This window comes from Phyllobates terribilis, unplaced genomic scaffold (genome assembly GCF_046119375.1).
Source record: "Phyllobates terribilis strain yellow unplaced genomic scaffold, ASM4611937v1 Scaffold_1__5_contigs__length_1240528914, whole genome shotgun sequence".
Lineage (NCBI taxonomy): Eukaryota > Metazoa > Chordata > Amphibia > Anura > Dendrobatidae > Phyllobates > Phyllobates terribilis.
In genome coordinates, this window is record NW_027362761.1 from 1,147,960,538 (window position 1) to 1,147,978,509 (window position 17,972).

Here is a 17,972-nt window from a genome sequence, read left to right on the forward strand (position 1 = left end):
GTGACACAGACCCCATAGCTGACGGTGACACTACGGAAGTAAAAGGAGAGGTCAGTCAGGAGGGGCTAGACGAGGGGAGAGAGTCCACCTCTCGTTGTAGACGGCGCAGAGGCCACAAAAAGGTTGCTCCTGTACTCTTTGCTGAAAGTGAAAGTAAAGAAAATGTAATGGTGTGTGCCATTGTTTCAAGTGTGGATCCTCCTTCAGAGGCAGAAGAGGAGGTGACGGACCTGGAGAACGTGTCCTCAGACCAGCGGAGCCTGCAGTCTGAAAGGCAGAGGGTCTACCAGGTTGTGAAGAACTTACAGCGAGATCTAAAGGGGAGCAACGAGGAAGTTGTCCAGTGGAAGGAGATGTTCCACGCAATTAAGGAGGACCGCCGCAAAATCAAGGAAGAGGTTTTGCAGTTGAAGCTTGAGAAGGAGGCGCGGCAGGATGGTGTTTCTGGACGTGAACAAATCCTAGAATGACTGCGCAAACAGCTCAACCAGGAGCTGTGTGACTCCAAGAAGGAGTGTGGTGAACGCAGTAGGGAACTGCAACAGAGTGAGAGAGATTATGAGGATCTCCTCAAGGTGAAGGAAAAACTAGAGGAGGATAAGGCGGATGCAGAGCAAGAGCGCCAAGTGGTTGAGACCACTCTGCAAGATATCCGTGAGGAGAATGATGATCTCCGGGGAAAGACCCTAGATCTGGAAGCTCAGGTGAAGGAGCTACAGATGTCCTGTGATACTCTCCAGAAGGCGGAGACGTACCTTAAGGAAACAGTCAGCAAGATGGAAGCTGAGCGAGAGAAGATGGAGGAGTCCATCGGAAAAGCCACAGACCAGGGCCAGAAGTTGACCGCTGGTGATGGGAGGTATGAAGCAGATACCACCTCGAGTGATGTGGGCTCGGAGGGTTCGTTGGATGTCGGAGCCAAGATCAAGCAGCTCAAGGAGTTGCTACAAGCCCAGTGGACGCAAGAGAAGCGTGAGAGACTGGCTATTGAGAGCCGAGTGGGCGCATTGGAGACGGAGAGGTCTGAGAGAGCTCTGCTGCTGGAAGAGCAGTTGAAGCAGGAAGAGCTTCAGAGATGGACTGCTGAGAGGCGAGTAACTGAGCTGGAAGGAGAAGTTTTAGAGCTCAAAGGTCGCCTAGCAAAGTGTCACGTGGTGAACGAGGTCTCCTTGGAGAAGGGAAAAGGCAAACAAGTTGCACTTCCTCCCTTAGACCATGAGAAGGTGGACCTGAGGAGAGCTAAGAGTATGGTGTTGGAAGATAAAGGTGAAGTGGAGGTGGTCAAGACGAAAAGTTGGGAAGTTGTAGCTGTGAGTCAGCTCAGGGGAAGCATCCAGGGTGAAGAAGCTGGAAGTCAGTTGTCCCTGAAACCTGAGCTGGTTGATCGTCTGGACCACTGGTGAGACTGAAACGTCTCGGTACAAGTGCCTCGTAGATGTACCCGAGGACTTGAGGGAAGAATGCACCCGTGAGTTCGTGCATGAAGAGTTTAAGAAGGCCGTGGGAGCCTGTAAGGTGTACTTGACCTCAGAGGCTAGACAGCTGGTGGTCCTGTCCACGAATGAAGTCACAGTGAAGAGGGTGGTGATCCTGAGTGACATACATTGGCGATGTATTCGCACGAAGCGGTTTCTCCGGTTGAAGACGGAGCAAGCCGCTAGACAACTGGAGCTGATGAGAAAGGCTCACAGTCCGCGAGAAGAGGTCATCCGGGTGCCTCATGTTCTGGTGAGAGAGCTCATTGGGAGAAATGGCCGAGCCATGCAGATGATGGTGAAAAAGTCTGGTGTGGTAAAAGTAAGCAGTCCACGTGATCGTCGGGACTGGATGCCGGATGAAGACGGCATGGTGTCGTTCTACGCTGTAGGAACGGAAGAAAGTCTTGCAGATATGAGCATGCTGGTGGAGTACCGAGTGACCTACCTGCGAGAGGTGGAAAAGTTGAATCTCGCTAGACTGCGAGTAAATAGACAGCATCATCTGAGCAGCAGAAGATGGCAGCCGTCTAGAAAGTGTGAGACCAGACAGAGAAAGGGCTCCCTAAATATCAGAGCAGCTGAGGTTAGGGACCTTTCAAGATGTCCTGGGAGTGGGTTTGGAGGTAGTGAGACCTCCAGTGACTCAGGGTTGAGTGGCCCATACAATCGACCCAATAGAGGACGGAACTATGTAGAGTCACACTGTTGTATTGACCGCTGGGAGAGGGGAGACCTGGTAGGGTTTCGACTGACCGCTGGGAGCGGGGGAGACCTGACAAGGTTACGACTGACCGCTGAGAGCGGGGGTGCCGCTGGGAGCGGGGAAAGTCTGACAAGTTTACGACCCGGAAATGTGACTTGACGGAGTCGATGACATTGACAGATGGTAGGTCCCTAAGGAGTGGGCTAATGTCAATGACTAATGTTCCAGGGGCTGGACAACGCAAGGGTCAAGTGCATGGTCTCAGTGTGAACTGTGGGATATAGACTGTTTGTGTATATTATGTGTTCAACCCCACAAGTTTGAACAGAGGGGGGGAATATGTGATGTAGCAGACATCCCTTTAATGGTTCAGTGTGTTTGAAGGACCATGTACCTTCCCCTTTAACTGACTGGTCACATGACAGTGACATCACACAGGTCCTTATGCACACAGTTAAGGTCCTATCTGTGTGTGTGTGTGCGCTGCAGTATATATAAACCCTGTGTGTTCCTGTGGGGGTGTGTTCCGGTGTGTAGGAGTTCCTGTGTGTTGGGAGCTCCTGTGTGGGCACCGTGTGAGAGGCATGAGGCTGTTCCCTGTGTGTGGTGGGAACACCGCTCGTGTGAGGCCTGGAGTGGCCTGGTGGTGTTCCGGTGGAGGTGAAGCCTGGACCTCTGTGTGAGTGTGTGGGGGATGCCAGTAAGCCTCGGAGTGCCACACAAGAGGCCTGGTGGACTCCGGTGGAGGTGAAGCCTGGATCCCTGTGTGAAAGTGTGGGGGGATGCCAGTAAGCCTCGGAGTGCCACACAAGCGTCCTGGAGGGTGAAGCCTGGATATGAAATGTGCAATATGCCAGTAAGCCTTGGACGGGAGTAACGGCTGGAGACCACGTGTGGGAAGCCGTAAAGCCACAGTGGTGGTGTAGGAAATGGACTATTACAGCTGAAGCCGGCAAAAGGAAATACTCTTGCGTTATGGACATTTACATGGACATTGTCTAGTACTACCTTGCGGAAGGCTGTAATAAGAGCCAAGTGGGCCGGTCTGCCACTTGGGCTCGTGGACTTTATCAGTGTGTCGGCGGGTCACGGAGTTGGACCCGGAAATAAGCTGTTTATGATGTGTAATAAACTGCTGAGCATTGTTGGAAAACGGAAAGCTGATCATATGTGAGTTGATTGACGCAGCGAAGCGAGTATCCCCCAGGATAATAAGTAGCGCAACCTTACACTTTATAATCCTGAAATTAAGATAAACATTTTATCCAGGCCCCCTAAAAATGCTCATTTTAATTTCAGATGGGAAAGCTTTTGAAAAGAATTAGACATGCATTTCAACATGGATTCTAAAAGTAAGTGCTCCATCAGGTAAAAGATATATAGTTACTAATATATTAAGTTTGCATAATGAAATCTGGTAATATACAGTACAGACCAAAAGTTTGGACACAGCTTCTCATTTAAAGATTTTTCTGTATTTTCATGACTATGAAAATTGTACATTCACACTGAAGGCATCAAAACTATGAATTAACACATGTGGAATTATATACTTAAAGTGTGAAACAACTGAAAATATGTCTTCTATTCTAGGTTCTTCAAAGTAGCCACCTTTTGCTTTGATGACTGCTTTGCACACTCTTGGCATTCTCTTGATGAGCTTCAAGAGGTAGTCACCGGAAATGGTTTTCACTTCACAGGTGTGCCCTGACAGGTTTAATAAGTGGGATTTCTTGCCTTATAAATGGGGTTGGGACCATCTGTTGTGTTGTGCAGAAGTCTGGTGGATGCACAGCTGATAGTCCTACTGAATAGACTGTTAGAATGTGTATTATGGCAAGAAAAAAGCAGCTAAGTGAAAAAAAACGAGTGGCCATCATTACTTTAAGAAATGAAGGTCATTCAGTGCGAAAAATTGGGAAAACTTTGAAAGTGTCCCCAAGTGCAGTTGCAAAAACCATCAAGCGCTACAAAGAAACTGGCTCACATGAGGAAGGCCCCAGGAAAGGAAGACCAAGAGTCACCTCTGCTTCTGAGGATAAGTTTATCTGAGTCACCAGCCTCAGAAATCTCAGGTTAACAGCAGCTCAGATCAGAGACCAGGTCAATGCCACACAGAGTTCTAGCAGCAGACACATCTCTTCAACAACTGTTAAGAGGAGACTTTGTGCAGCAGGCCTTCATGGTAAAATAGCTGCTAGGAAACCACTGCCAAGGACAGGCAACAAGCAGAAGAGACTTGTTTGGGCTAAAGAACACAAGGAATGGACATTAGACCAGTGGAAATCTGTGCTTTGGTCTGATGAGTCCAAATTTGAGATCTTTGGTTCCAACCACGGTGTCTTTGTGCGACGCAGAAAAGGTGAACGGATGGACTCTACATGCCTGGTTCCCACCGTGAAGCATGGAGGAGGAGGTGTGATGGTGTGGGGGTGCTTTGCTGGTGACACTGTTGGGGATTTATTCAAAATTGAAGGCATACTGAACCAGCATGGCTACCACAGCATTTTGCAGCGGCATGCTATTCCATCTGGTTTGCGTTTAGTTGGACCATCATTTATTTTTCAACAGGACAATGACCCCAAACACACCTCCAGGCTGTGTAAGCGCTATTTGACCAAACAGGAGAGTGATGGGGTGCTACGCCAGATGACCTGGCCTCCACAGTCACCAGACCTGAACCCAATCAAGATGGTTTGGGGTGAGCTGGACCGCAGAGTGAAGGCAAAAGGGCCAACAAGTGCTAAGCATCTCTGGGAACTCCTTCAAGATTGTTGGAAGACCATTTCTGGTGACTACCTCTTGAAGCTCATCAAGAGAATGCCAAGAGTGTGCAAATCAGTCATTAAAGCAAAAGGTGGCTACTTTGAAGAACCTAGAATATAAGACATATTTTCAGTTGTTTCACACTCTTTTGTTAAGTATATAATTCCACATGTGTTAATTCATAGTTTTGATGCCTTCAGTGTGAATGTACAATTTTCATAGTCATGAAAATACAGAAAAATCTTTAAATGAGAAGGTGTGTCCAAACTTTTGGTCTGAACTGTAAATACTGCTAATACTTTTTCCTCTTTCATCTGATCTGGAGCCTTAGTCCTATCACATCCTTTTCTGCAGCAATAACTAATAATGATTACATTTTTTATACCAATATATGAGTATAGTAATATATGGGTATAAGAAGGGAATACCCATTTAAGGTAAAATTGTTAAGCTAGGAATGCTTCTGTCTGCTTTGTCATGCAAGGCAACTAGCTACAGCAAGAGCCCTTCCCCATTGCTTAGACATGTCTCAGGCTGCAAGGCAACTAGCTAAAGCAGGTGTCTTCCCCCATTGCTTAGACCTGTCTCTGGCTACAAGGCAACTATCTAGAGCAGGTGTCCTCCCCCATTGCTTAGACCTGTCTCTGACTGCAAGGCAATTAGCTACAGCAAGAGCCGTCCCTCACGGCTTAGACCTGTCTCTGGCTGCAAGGCAACTAGCTACAGCAAGAGCCCTCCCTCACTGCTTAGACCTGTCTCTGGCTGGAAGGCAACTAGCTACAGCAGGAGTCCTCCATCACTGCTTAGACTCATCTGCCTGCAAGGCAACCAGCTTCAGCAGGAGTCTTTCTCCATTGCTTAGACCTATCTTTGGCTGCAAGGCAAAGAATTACAGCAGGTGCTCTCCACTCACTGATTAGACCTGTCTCTGACTGCAAGGTAACTAGCTACAGCATTAGTCCTCCCTCACTGCTTAGATCTGTCTCTAACTGCAAGGCAATTGGTTACAACATTAGTCCTCCCCCACTGCTTAGATCTGTCTCTGGCTGCAAGGCAACTAGCTACAGCACAAATCCTTCCCCACTGCTTAGACTTGTCTCTGTCTGCAAGGCAACTCTCCCACTGCTCTATCTTCTATAGAAGACCATGAACATCAAGCCACACCTTGTAATGAAGCAATACATCAGCCACAAATTGAAGAATTAATTAGGAAATTAACTTGTGTTTTCTACATGATTTGTATACGACTGTTTTCTTCTTTTAAGTTTTAAACTTATTTTATGTTTTCTGTTTTAAGAAACACACAACTAACACCAATTATTGACTGTAGAAAATTAAAGTGTCATGTTAATTTTATGATGGAAAGCTGCTTGTGTAACATTAAAGCAGATCTATCATTGGATTTCACAATTCAAATTGGATACATTATTAAGTAGCCCTCTTATACTTGATGAGGCTGCTGAATTTACTTAGAAAATTCATATTAGAATGGCTTTATAATCCTTTTTGCGAGTTTTCCTGCTTGATATTAAAAAAAAATTTACTTAAAAAAATGCTTATTTTAACCCCTTCGCAAACTTGGGTTTTGTCGTTTTTGCTTTTTCGATTTTTGCTCCCCTTGTTCCCAGAGCCATAGCGTTTCTATTGTTTGGTCAATATGGCCATGTGAGGGCTTATTTTTTGCGGGATGAGTTGTACTTTCCAACGTCATTACTAGTTTTACCATATCATGTACGGGAAAACGGGAAAAAAAATTCCAAGTGCGGTAAAATTGCAAAAAAAGTGCAATACCACAGTTTTTTTATTTATTTTTTTTACCACGTAAACTGAATGCTAAAACTGACCTGCCATTCTTATTCTACAGGTCATTACGAGTTCATAGACACCAAACATGTATAGGTTCTTTTATATTTAAGTGGTGAAAAAAAATTCCAAAATTTGGTAAAAAAAAAAATAAAAAAATAGAGCCATTTTCCGAGACCTGTAGCGTCTCCATTTTTCGTGATCTGGGGCTGGGTGAGGGCTTATTTTTTGCGCGTCGGGCTGACGTTTTAATTGATAACATTTTGGGGTAGTTCCGATGTTTTGATCGACCGTTATTGCATTTTATTGCAATTTTGCGGCGACCAAAAATCGTAATTCTGGCGTTTAGAATTTTTTTCTCGTTACGCCGTTTACCGATCGGATTAATTCTTTTTTTATATTGATAGATCGGGCGATTCTGAACGCGGCGATACCAAATATGTGTATGTGGGGTTTATTTTTTATTATTTTATTTTGAATGGGGCAAAAGGGGGGTGATTTAAACTTTTATATTTTTTGGATTTTTTTAAAAACTTTTTTTTTTCACTTACTGCATGCTTCAATAGTCTCCATAGGAGACTAGAAGCAGCAGTTGTCTGATCGGCTCTGCTACATACAGGGGACCAGCAGGTCCCCTGTATGCAGCAGAAATGGTCCTGTGCTATGAGCGCCGACCACTAGGTGGTGCTCATAGCAACCAGATCAGGACAACCACAGGCGTCTGCTGCAGACCCTGGGTTGTCATGCACGCCCATCGGCGACCCGCGATCACGTGACGGGGTCGCCGATGGGCGGGGCTTATGACGCGCAACCCGGAAGCGCGCGTTAAATGCCGCTGTCATTCGAGCGATGTTGGCGACGAGCCTCCCGGCAGTTACATGACTTTGTTATATCACATGAGCGCTGCAGTCAATCAGCTGCTGCTGATCAGCTACAACTCATCAATAATCCGTCAAAACAGACATCCACTTAGACACAGCTGGTGAGTGGCCTCAGATTGGATGCAGCGCTCACATGTCAACAATGTTACATGAGCGCCAGGAGACTTGGCACTGACACCTCTGGGAAAGCATCGGTGCGGCAGGGGGGCTTAAGCTTTTTTATTTTACTTGGGGGACTTGGGCATTTAACATCAGGATTATGCCCCTTTAACATCAGAATAATAAAACCATACTGACAAGAATTTTCAAAGTATGTATACCAGTATCATGAGGTCTAACAGATAGTTTTAATATTTTATATTGTTTGTATTATGAAATCTGCAGACAGGTCTACTTTAGTTAGCCAAATTAAAAGGGAAGATATCACTAAATTATGTATTGTTTAAATCCTTGAGTTACTGTATATGTATTTTTCAAATTTTGTGAATTTTTTTTTTCACATTCCGATCTTTATTAAAAAAAATTTTTTTAATTTTTCAATGTTCATACTGGCCACTAGGGCTTATTTAGACTCCTACTTCCTTTCCCTTCAGGAAGACTTGAGATAGGCGTCTATAAATAGCTAATATCACAGGATCCACCAATCACAATAGGTGATATCATAGCGAACCCTGCTCTTCCTCTCTTCACAATGACTTTTACACACGCTGGTTAGACACTTAAAGGGAACCTGTCACGTCCTAGTTACTATCATCACTGCCCCCATTGATTTGTTAGTGGTGCAATATGTATCACTAACAAGCTGTTTTCATGAAAATCAGTGGTAGTATAATGATTTTATAATGTTTTAATGTACTTTGTCTTACCTGCTCGTATTCAGTCATAGGGGTGTGATTCTCAGATTCACTCATGGGCAGCACCGCATCCAGTCAGTGCTGGCGCCGCCCAGGACATTTCAATACTGCTCCTGGTAAGCGCTATGTTTGTGGGATGCATGCGCATTTGCACACGTCGGGCTGCTGGTCCGGCGCATGCGCACTGAGGCTGTGTGATTACCAGCTTCAGTGCTCACGCGCTGTGACCTATGGCTCCCGGCGCATGCGCGGTCAATGTATCTTGCGGTCACCGCATGAGCAGTGACACTGCAGCGGTGACCGCAAGATACACTGACTGCGCACGTGCTGAGAGCCACAGGTCACAGCGCGTGCGCACTGAAGCTGGTAATCACACAGCCTCAGCGGCCCGACGTGTGGAAATGCGCTTGCGCCCGCTTGCCAGGAGCAGTATTCAAATGTCATGGGCGGCGCCAGCAGTGACTGAATGTGGCACCCACCCATGAGTGAATCTGAGAATCACACCCCTATGACTGAATATGAGCAGGTAGGACAAAGTATATAAAACGTTATAAAATAATTATACTATCACCGAATTTCATGAAAACAGCTTGTTAGCAATGCATATTGCATCACTAACAAACCAATGGGGGCAGTGACGATAGTAACTAGGACGTGACAGGTTCCCTTTAAATACAAAATGGATCTGTCACGCAGGGTATGCGAAAGACTTAGTGCAACACAGAGGGAAAGGGAGAAAAGGAGCCCAGACACTAGGGAAAGGGGGAAATGGAGACCTCGTAGTCTGGTCTAGTGTCGCCCTGTCTCAACTACCGTCCCTATATTGCCTCCTCAGCAATCGCTGCACACGTGCCTCGCCCTGACTTTCAGTGGTGTATGGCTAAGGCTAGGGAAGGGAGGAGATGAGCACTAGTCGATCTCCACTAAACTCTATAGACAACAAGGGTAGACAAACGGGGGGAAATCCTTAGCTTTAGACGACTCCAGCCAAATGCGCACATAGCCTCAAACTCCACAGGGGACGAAGTACTGCTCTTGCTAAAGCCTCACAAGTAGTAATGAATATCGCCGGTACCTCCCTCTCAGACACACCAGGTATTTATACACTCAGGCCAGGGAGCTAATTAATCATGGAATGGTAGAGTTGGAGGGGACCTCCTGGGTCATCTGGTCCAACCCTCTGCTCAAAGCAGGATTCACTAAATCATCTCAGACAGATGTCTGTCCAGCCTCTGTTTGAAGACGTTCATTGAAGGGGAACTCACCACCTCTAATTAGCCAGAGGGAGGTAGCCGCTGGGTCCTAGAGATAGCCAGCCTCTAAGAAGATGTCTGTAATGCCAAACGTAGAGATCTCCTGCAACCAACTGCAGGGCGACTGTCTTTCACCTCTGACACACCCGTGACAGGATCTGACCATTGTAGCTATGTACATGTGTTGTTTCCTGAAACAATAGGAAGTTAGAGTCTAAATAAGCCTCAGTGGCCAGTGTAAAAATGTTAAAATGTATGTATTTTATTTTTACATCAGCTTGTTACATGTAAAAAAAAAATACATTGTCATGTTTTTTTTTTTAAATACTCTTAAATCAAAAACCTGATTTAAACAATAGGTAATATTTCTAATGATCGCTTCTCTTTAACTACTTTTGGAAATCTTAAAACATCCAAGCATCCAAGGACATCCTAGCTGAGTCAGCAGCAGCAGGAAAATAGGGCCGGCTGTCAGGGCAGATGCACTCTGCTGAGTGCTGGAAAAGTTCAAGAGCTGCCGAGATACTCAGCAAACTCAGATAAGATTTACAGTGAGGAGGCGGAATTTGCCCTGTAACTAGGGATATTATACCGGCCCAGGTTAAATGGGAAATCGGCATTAAAAAAAAAAAGTATATTTTAATGTTGAAATATAATTTAACGTTTTATATGACCATATGGGGGACACAATGTGTGCGATCAATAAAAATAAAGACAAAATAAGAAAAAAATAAGTATAAATAGCAAAAAAAATGCTACCCCCGCCCTGATAAAAAAAATCATATATTCCATATATAAAAATAATTGTAACAGACAGGTGTAGGTTTCTTTAAAACATGTATAATGTCCCTTTTGACTATGTATGAATTTTAAATATATTGTGCAATAATATTTGATATTTTCATTACTTTATTTATTTTATTGTTGCGCTTCTATTTTTGAAAAATACGTATTTTCTTTTTCCTCTGTATTTTTTATTTCACACATTATCCTAAAAAGCGCTGCCAATAATTACTTGCACGTCACGACGAGATTTCGATCACCTTAAAGTATATTGCTCAACATATAATGTCCAATAAAAATTCAGCAGGTAGGTGTGTAGGAACTATGAAAACATAAGAAAAAAAGCCAATGCTATAGAACTGCAAGATCAAGTAAATGATCAACAACAGGGAACATGGAGAGAATCCAGGAAAATAAACAAAAGATTTTGGTATTCCATGTGCGGTGGTATAATGTGCGCTGGACCAGTCACACCGCATCCTTATGCATCATTCATCTCCTGAATAAAATACATCTTTATGGAATACAATGTGGGACCTGACTGCGAAAGTCTATTTGCAATGCGGCAGATTATGCAAAGCCTTTTCATTGTAGGCGGTTAACTGTAATATTGCCCGGGTAATTGCTTTTTCTTCATGCCATGATTAAGATGCAAGTCATAGCACAGGGAGATGTTATCATAACCAATGACGGTGAAATGTGCCATATTACAAGGATCTATGTAAAGGATGCATGAAGAGAGTCAGGGATCACAATGGAAGCAGTCTATCCCTCACTTTTAGACTCTATTCAGTCTGCTGTACTGTTTGAGGAATACGACATACATGTCCATAGTCTTACGACTTCAGAAAGGAAGAAAATTTGAACTCTAGTGCCACCTACCGGAAGTAACAATCTAAAAAGTCAAGTATTGACCCTTTAATGAGCCTAGCCATATGACTTGGGATAAAAGCCAAACCAGAATCTCAATTTGCAGACGTGTTTCAGGGTGTCGCCCCTAATCAGTGCAAAGCATGAGATCTGATTTGGCTGTATATCAGACCTCTGACTGGGTTCTTAGGGCACAGTCAGACGGCCGTATAAATCGGACAGAGATCTGAACACAATGTTCGGACTGGCTGGCGGCTCTTCTGACCTGAGAGTGACAGCTTCATGTAATTCTATGCAGCTGTCACACTCCGGTCGAGAGAGTCACCTGCCAGTCCGAGCTCTGCATTCCAATTTCCATCAGATTTATATGGCCGTCTGACTGTGCGTTAAGGGGTAATGTTTCTCCTTGTGACCTATCATAGTACAATTGCTGACTGCAGCAAACAGAATGGCAGGGCAGCAATTTTGTTACAAGAGAGCCACCTAGATCGGAATAATCTCTGATCCTTACCACTGCTACAGAAAAGTAGCTGTCAATAACATCCACATCCATCTGAAAGCAATGCAATCGGTGCTGAATGGAATAAACATCCCTGATTGTAAGTATTTCTGATCTTGGCTGTTGCTGTGGCCAACTTGCTGTGAATTAGTCTTCCTCATGAGGCTGGTCTCCTGCCTGACTGCTGGATGTACAAAAAGCAAAATGGGTTTATGATGATCAGTAGGGGTCCAATCTGTGGAACCCCGACTGATCCTATGAGTGAAGGAGACACATCTTCGATTTAGCTGTTCCATCAGATGTTCTTGTGTAAGGAGATGACCAGCTGCCATGTTCCCCCTGAAGACGTCAATGCTGCTGTGGTATAGAATGTGAATAATGTTTTGATCCTGTCATGTTTCTCTGTGGGCTGCAGTATTAATAAACGGCCACAAGATGTCACTGTCTAGAATGTAGGTGAAAGGTGAAGTCAGCCAGTAACATAGCACACATATAGACAGTGTGAGAGTTAACTATGTGTGAGGACAGCCCACATAGTTAACCCATACTGGGTAGTTTTCAGAAGCAGGAAGAAGCGAGTTCAGTCAATGTGGTGCATTACAGTGACAAGTCACCAGCAGCAGGCTCTCGGTAGGGGCTGCTAGGGACAACGTGGGCCTAGAATCCTGTGCAGTGGATTGCCAGAGAACTCCTCCGCACGAGTCCCCTTTGCCGGCCTGGGAACCTCGAGCTAGACGTCGAGGCCTGGGGGCACATTCTGTCCGCGAGGCTGCAGAAGAAGATATAGGATTCAACCTCTCAGAGGCGGAGTGAGATGGGATTCAGGTATACTGTCAATGGTGAGGAAGAATCCCTAAGGCAAGGGAAAATAGCAGAAAGGATGCTTCACCTAGATCGGGAACCAGGGCTGAAGCTGTATCCGGTACCTGTGGGAAAGAGGACAACCAGTTGGGCCTGTACCTGCCTGTAAATGATGTACATACTGCCAGGTACCAAGTAAAGTCCTGGTTGTTTTCATGAACTCTGTGTCCTCTGAAATGATTGCTGCCCTAGTTCCAGAGGAGGAATTTCTGGAGTCAGAAGAGGCCTGTAGGCCAGAAGTAAGTGGGAGACACCACCTACACAGCAGCATACCAAGATGGGGACACACTTTGTCTGCATGGTGCTGAAGAGACAGCTCGACAACGACTACCTCGCTTGGGTACCTTACACTTGCAAAGTGATGATACCTGGCTATTTAGGGTACTGTAGCAAGCCCGCTAGTTCCTAGGATCTGTGGGGGTCCCAGATTGTGGAGCCCGTCCAAATAGATCTTAGCAATACGCAATTACCGTAGAAGATGGGAATACCTAGTTTTCGCCTCCTAATAGCAGGGTCCGATACGGTGCTGTACAAGAACCTCCGAATCCCTGGTAAGAGCATTAGCTAGGTTTAGCTTTTTACACCATGTTATAACAAACAGCAAATCTAACTTCTCCGGGATTAAGACCCATACTTAACATTAACATTCGTATTTAGTCAAAGGTCAAGTCACTGCTAATACTGTGCAGACTAAGTGACAGGATTAATTACGTCTCTCTCGACAATCACATTAATTAGACATTGCGTCTGGATCGCTCGGCCTAGTAACACCTGTCATCTCAGTGACGCCCGGCGCTACCTGAGAATTAATGTCATCCGCTTCTTAGCAGGAACACAAACGGGAAAACAAATCACCCCTGACGAATATAAATGAATGAACAAATTAACAAAGGAAATGTCAATTTATTTGTGGCAGGAATGATTCCCAGGTTATCATGCAGCCATATCTCAGGAGATTTTGGGTTTATTTATTCCTATTAAGCTTTGCGTGTTACTACAGCCACCTGTTCATGGGAACGATGGCGACAAATAGGGCACAATTAACTCATTGCTTATGAATACAAAAGTAGATTACAGATACACCAAACCCAAACCAGAAAGCTTCGGAAATGAGGGCTAAGCCTAGATAAAGCTCAACTCCCTTCACCATGGTTATATAATCATTATTATACCATTAGCATAAAAATGAGGCGGGAGTCATTAAAACAGCTGCATAGAAATATTGCTTTGAAAGGTAACATGCTGACAGTCTGCAGCCTCCACTAGAGGGAGCTTCATAACTTTGTGCATACTGCTTATACATTGAATTCAATACTAACTGTGTATGCAGAAAGCTCCGCAGGTAGTCAAGTTCTCATTTAATTCATAAATTTCAACTATTTTAAAAATATATTGTATAGAAGGGTGAATATTAACTTTCAAATGCCAAAATTGTGACTTTTTGTATGGGTAATCCTTGTCTAGAGTACATTGGTGGTTGAGCAGTGATAATTGAATATGGCTGTGTTGTTAACCCCCTACCAAGACAGACTGACCTTTCTTGATTTGTGAGTAGGGATGAGCGGACCCGTGGAAGTTCGGATTCTGGAACTTTAGTTTAAACTTGGGTTGGGGTACCGAAACTTTAACCCGAACTCCAATGAAATCTCGCTCTCCTTACTGAAAGGTCAGTTACAGGGAGGAACTTAATTTATGTCCTCCCAGGATCCCAGCACAAATTAAATTAATTTTCTCCCGGTTGCCGCACTTTCAGGGAGGTGGCCAGACATCATTGTAACACTATTAACCCGTAGATTACCCCTATATCTGCAGGTAAATAGCGTTTTGAAATGCGACAGGTTCCAGTTAAGGACTCCATTTTGGGTCAGCTGCAGAGGGCATGTGGGCAGGGTAGGAGCTACGCTGCCCCTTTCAATTACTCATTCTTACCATATACCCTTTCCCCTGCCATTGTCAATGTGTCAAACTAACTCACTGAGTTATTGTTTTTTTTCCTCTTAGTTTTGAACAAGTTGTTTAAAAATCTAATTATTTCCAAAGAAATGTCTTACATTCTCGTCATTGATAGTGTAATATTAAATTCTCTTGTCTTTGCATTCTGTTAAATGTGAAAAACTTTCAATGAAAATAAAATTGTTTTAAAAAAAGCCCACAAATTGTGGACGGGAAAAGGTCACATCTGAAGTTCATCCAGGTTATGGAGAGAGATTGCTTCTGTGATTGTCCGGGGTGGAGGAAACCAAATTCTGCTAAAAAGATTAAAAAAAAGAAACCACCAGACAGTAAGGGCTCATTCACACAAGCATACATCGGGCGAGTGTGGTCTGATGTTTTATCAGATAGTGCTCAGACTAATGTTATTCTATGGGCCAGTGCAGATTGGTGTGAGGAAAAAATGTCAGCATGCTGCAAGTTCATCTGCTAGTCGGATGATAGACACCCATACAAGTCTATGGGTGCGTGCAAAACATCGAACTGCACTTGGATGTCATGCCAGTGCAGTACGGTTTCTGCAGACTCAGACTATGAAGAAGATGGAGAAACAAGAGATGAGGCCACAAAAAAATCCAGGGTGAGAAAATTACAACATGTTCATATAGGATAGAGAGGGAAAGCTAAGGAGAGCCAGAAGTAATTGAACAAGTATAACCTCCCAGGGAACCTAAAAAGATGAAAGGAAGAGGAACTGAGAAGGAAAACAAACAGATTCACTAGGAATTCAACTTGTGTTTATCATGCAAGGTAAACCTCTTAGCTGAAGGGCTGAAACTTCTAAACCCAAGTCCACCTAGAGGTATAGCCAGCAAGGAACTGCAGTGAAGGGTGAACCTATAAAACCCAACCCAGAATCTGGTAGGGCAGGCCAAAACGGGAAAATACAAAACAAGAGAGGAGCAAACCAAGAAGGAGGAACAGCCCATCAGCCTTTGGGCAGGCAAAAAAACACAATTGCTCAGCAGACAGGTGAACTGACTGTGCAGCAACAGGTTAGCGGATCAAATCTCCAAACTGAGCCATGACAAAGAAGTCATCAGGTAAGCAGGAGGAGGTGGTGCTGGGCGGTAAATAGAACTGGAGTGACAGAGGCTCATCAATTCAAGCACTGATTTCTCAGTAACAGAGGAGCAGACTGGCCATGTAAAAGTATTGCTGGACTGGTCTTTGAAAGTGCTACATGCACATATTAATAGTTTGGGGGTGAAATCCTGCTGACAGATTTCCTTTAAGCCAAGCATCATATTGGAGTAAAATTTCTACTGTTAAGAGAATGGTGTCTGCCACAAGAGATAAATTCCCAGTCTGGACCTTTCAGTAAGTTTTTTGAGCAACCTACCATGTAAGTTCGGCCAACCGCTTATGCATAGATCACAGATAATAAAATAAGATCAAAATGTCACTCAGAGAGATAAAATCTTTAAAAATGTACCAATTAATCTTCTATTATCTTCTACATCTATTATATTCTGGAACCTACAATGCAGGACGAGGACTTATACAGTGCACTATAAAGTTGGCCATACTCATTAGACTTAAGTCGACCAAACCTGCCAATATCGACAGGTTTGGCCAACGGTCTAATATGTATGGTAGTGCCAGCCAAATGATGGTCAGAAGTGATGCAGATTTTGGACCACTGCACTGCATTCCCTTTAAAAGTTTTTTTTCTGCACAGTGGTGCTTGAATCCCCCCCTGCACGACTGCACAAGGAGCAGCCCCATTAACAGTAGACAGGAGAATCGCTGTGTAGGGGACATTAGTGAAAAGGTTGAGATTGCTTTACTAGACAGAGGAAAGCCTGACTAGGGTGGAAGTTTATCCTCAGCAGGCAATTTTGCGCAGAGGTGGGTCTCTGCCTGCCTAGACAACATGGTCGAACCCAAGATGCCCTGTATTTTTTATGGAACCAAACCGTACATAACAAATCAATTATTGTGATCATTGTACATTTTCAGCTTCAACATTACATCCAAATGGATTGTTGCAAAGCATGTACAATACAAAACAAAACCTCTGTAGGATACACACAAACAGCTATTACTGTTCTCTCCATTCCCAGAAACACTAGATGGCGCTAGACACTTGTGTAAATGATTGACACTTCCCATGGACATCATAGAACTGTGCGAACATTTCTGAACGTTTACCTGTTTTTCTTGCACCAGCATCTCCTGGAAAAGTTTGATTTTGGTCTTTCTTTCATCTTCCGCTTTCTCAAGTTCAATGGACAGATTATCTCGAAGCTCGTGTTTCAAACTTTCACATTCTCCCAACGTCAATTTAGTAATTTCGGGAAGTGTCTGAAGAAATAATTTTTTCACCAGCTTTTCAAAAGTCTGTGAAGCACCGGTGTATAGTTCCTTGAAGATATGAAATGTATGGACTTTAGTAGGATCATAGCACTACAACTACTTCTTTACTACAGCACAGAGAAGGTTACATGTGACCAATCCCTCCCAAAATCTTCAATTTGAAATCATAAAAATCCCGTATAGAACTGGATCTACTAATTTGATGTGTATGGTGCTCGACTTCCCCCCCAACAGATAAGAGAATGATGGATCGAGCAGTTTGAATTGAAATGCCTGATCCTTTTGATCTTTAGGCTGATACGAAAAAAAAAACAAAACGATTATTTGGTAAATAATAATTATTCTGCCCATTTTACATAAAAAACTACACATACGAGGTATCCACAAAAATCCTAAAAACCTGAAAATTTTAATTTAACTGATTAGTTTGTGTAATTCATTAAAAATGTAAATAAAAAAACTGTCAAACTTTTTTTTTCTATAAAAACATTTAAAAAAAAACAAAAAACTACTTAATAATTTATATAAAGCTGTAAAAAAAAATAATGACATTTCTCCCATATAAAACATGGCCATATATAATTTTATACACAAATAGAAGAAGGTAAGGCAGGTAATGCAAGAAGGCAAAGAAATGCAAAAATATGGTCAGTCATTAAATCCCTTTCAGATCTGGTCATTAAGGGGTTAATCAACAGTTTAAACAAAAAGGTATCCTCGACACCATAGTACAGCTATTGCTAAGGAACAGACATAGAAGCCTCAACAGGAAGTGACTACCTGGTAGTAATTCAATCTAAAGTAATGAATGGCAAGCGACCTAAGGAATGCAATGAATTTAACATCTTATACAAAGTGTCACTAAACCCTAAATGCCAGGATAGTCTTACATCAATGTCGCCAGGTAGCC

The 17,972-nt window shown here is 43.6% G+C and overlaps 1 protein-coding gene across 1 annotated transcript in view; it reads right to left on the reverse strand.

Moving 5' to 3' along the window:
* EVC (EvC ciliary complex subunit 1) overlaps nt 1-17,972 on the reverse strand; it is a 107,911-nt gene that overhangs the window by 15,545 nt on the left and 74,394 nt on the right. Inside the window, exon 12 of the mRNA XM_073648329.1 lies at nt 16,898-17,110. Within this exon, the coding sequence (XP_073504430.1) occupies nt 16,898-17,110 (213 nt within the window). The remainder of the gene's footprint in view (nt 1-16,897; nt 17,111-17,972) is intronic.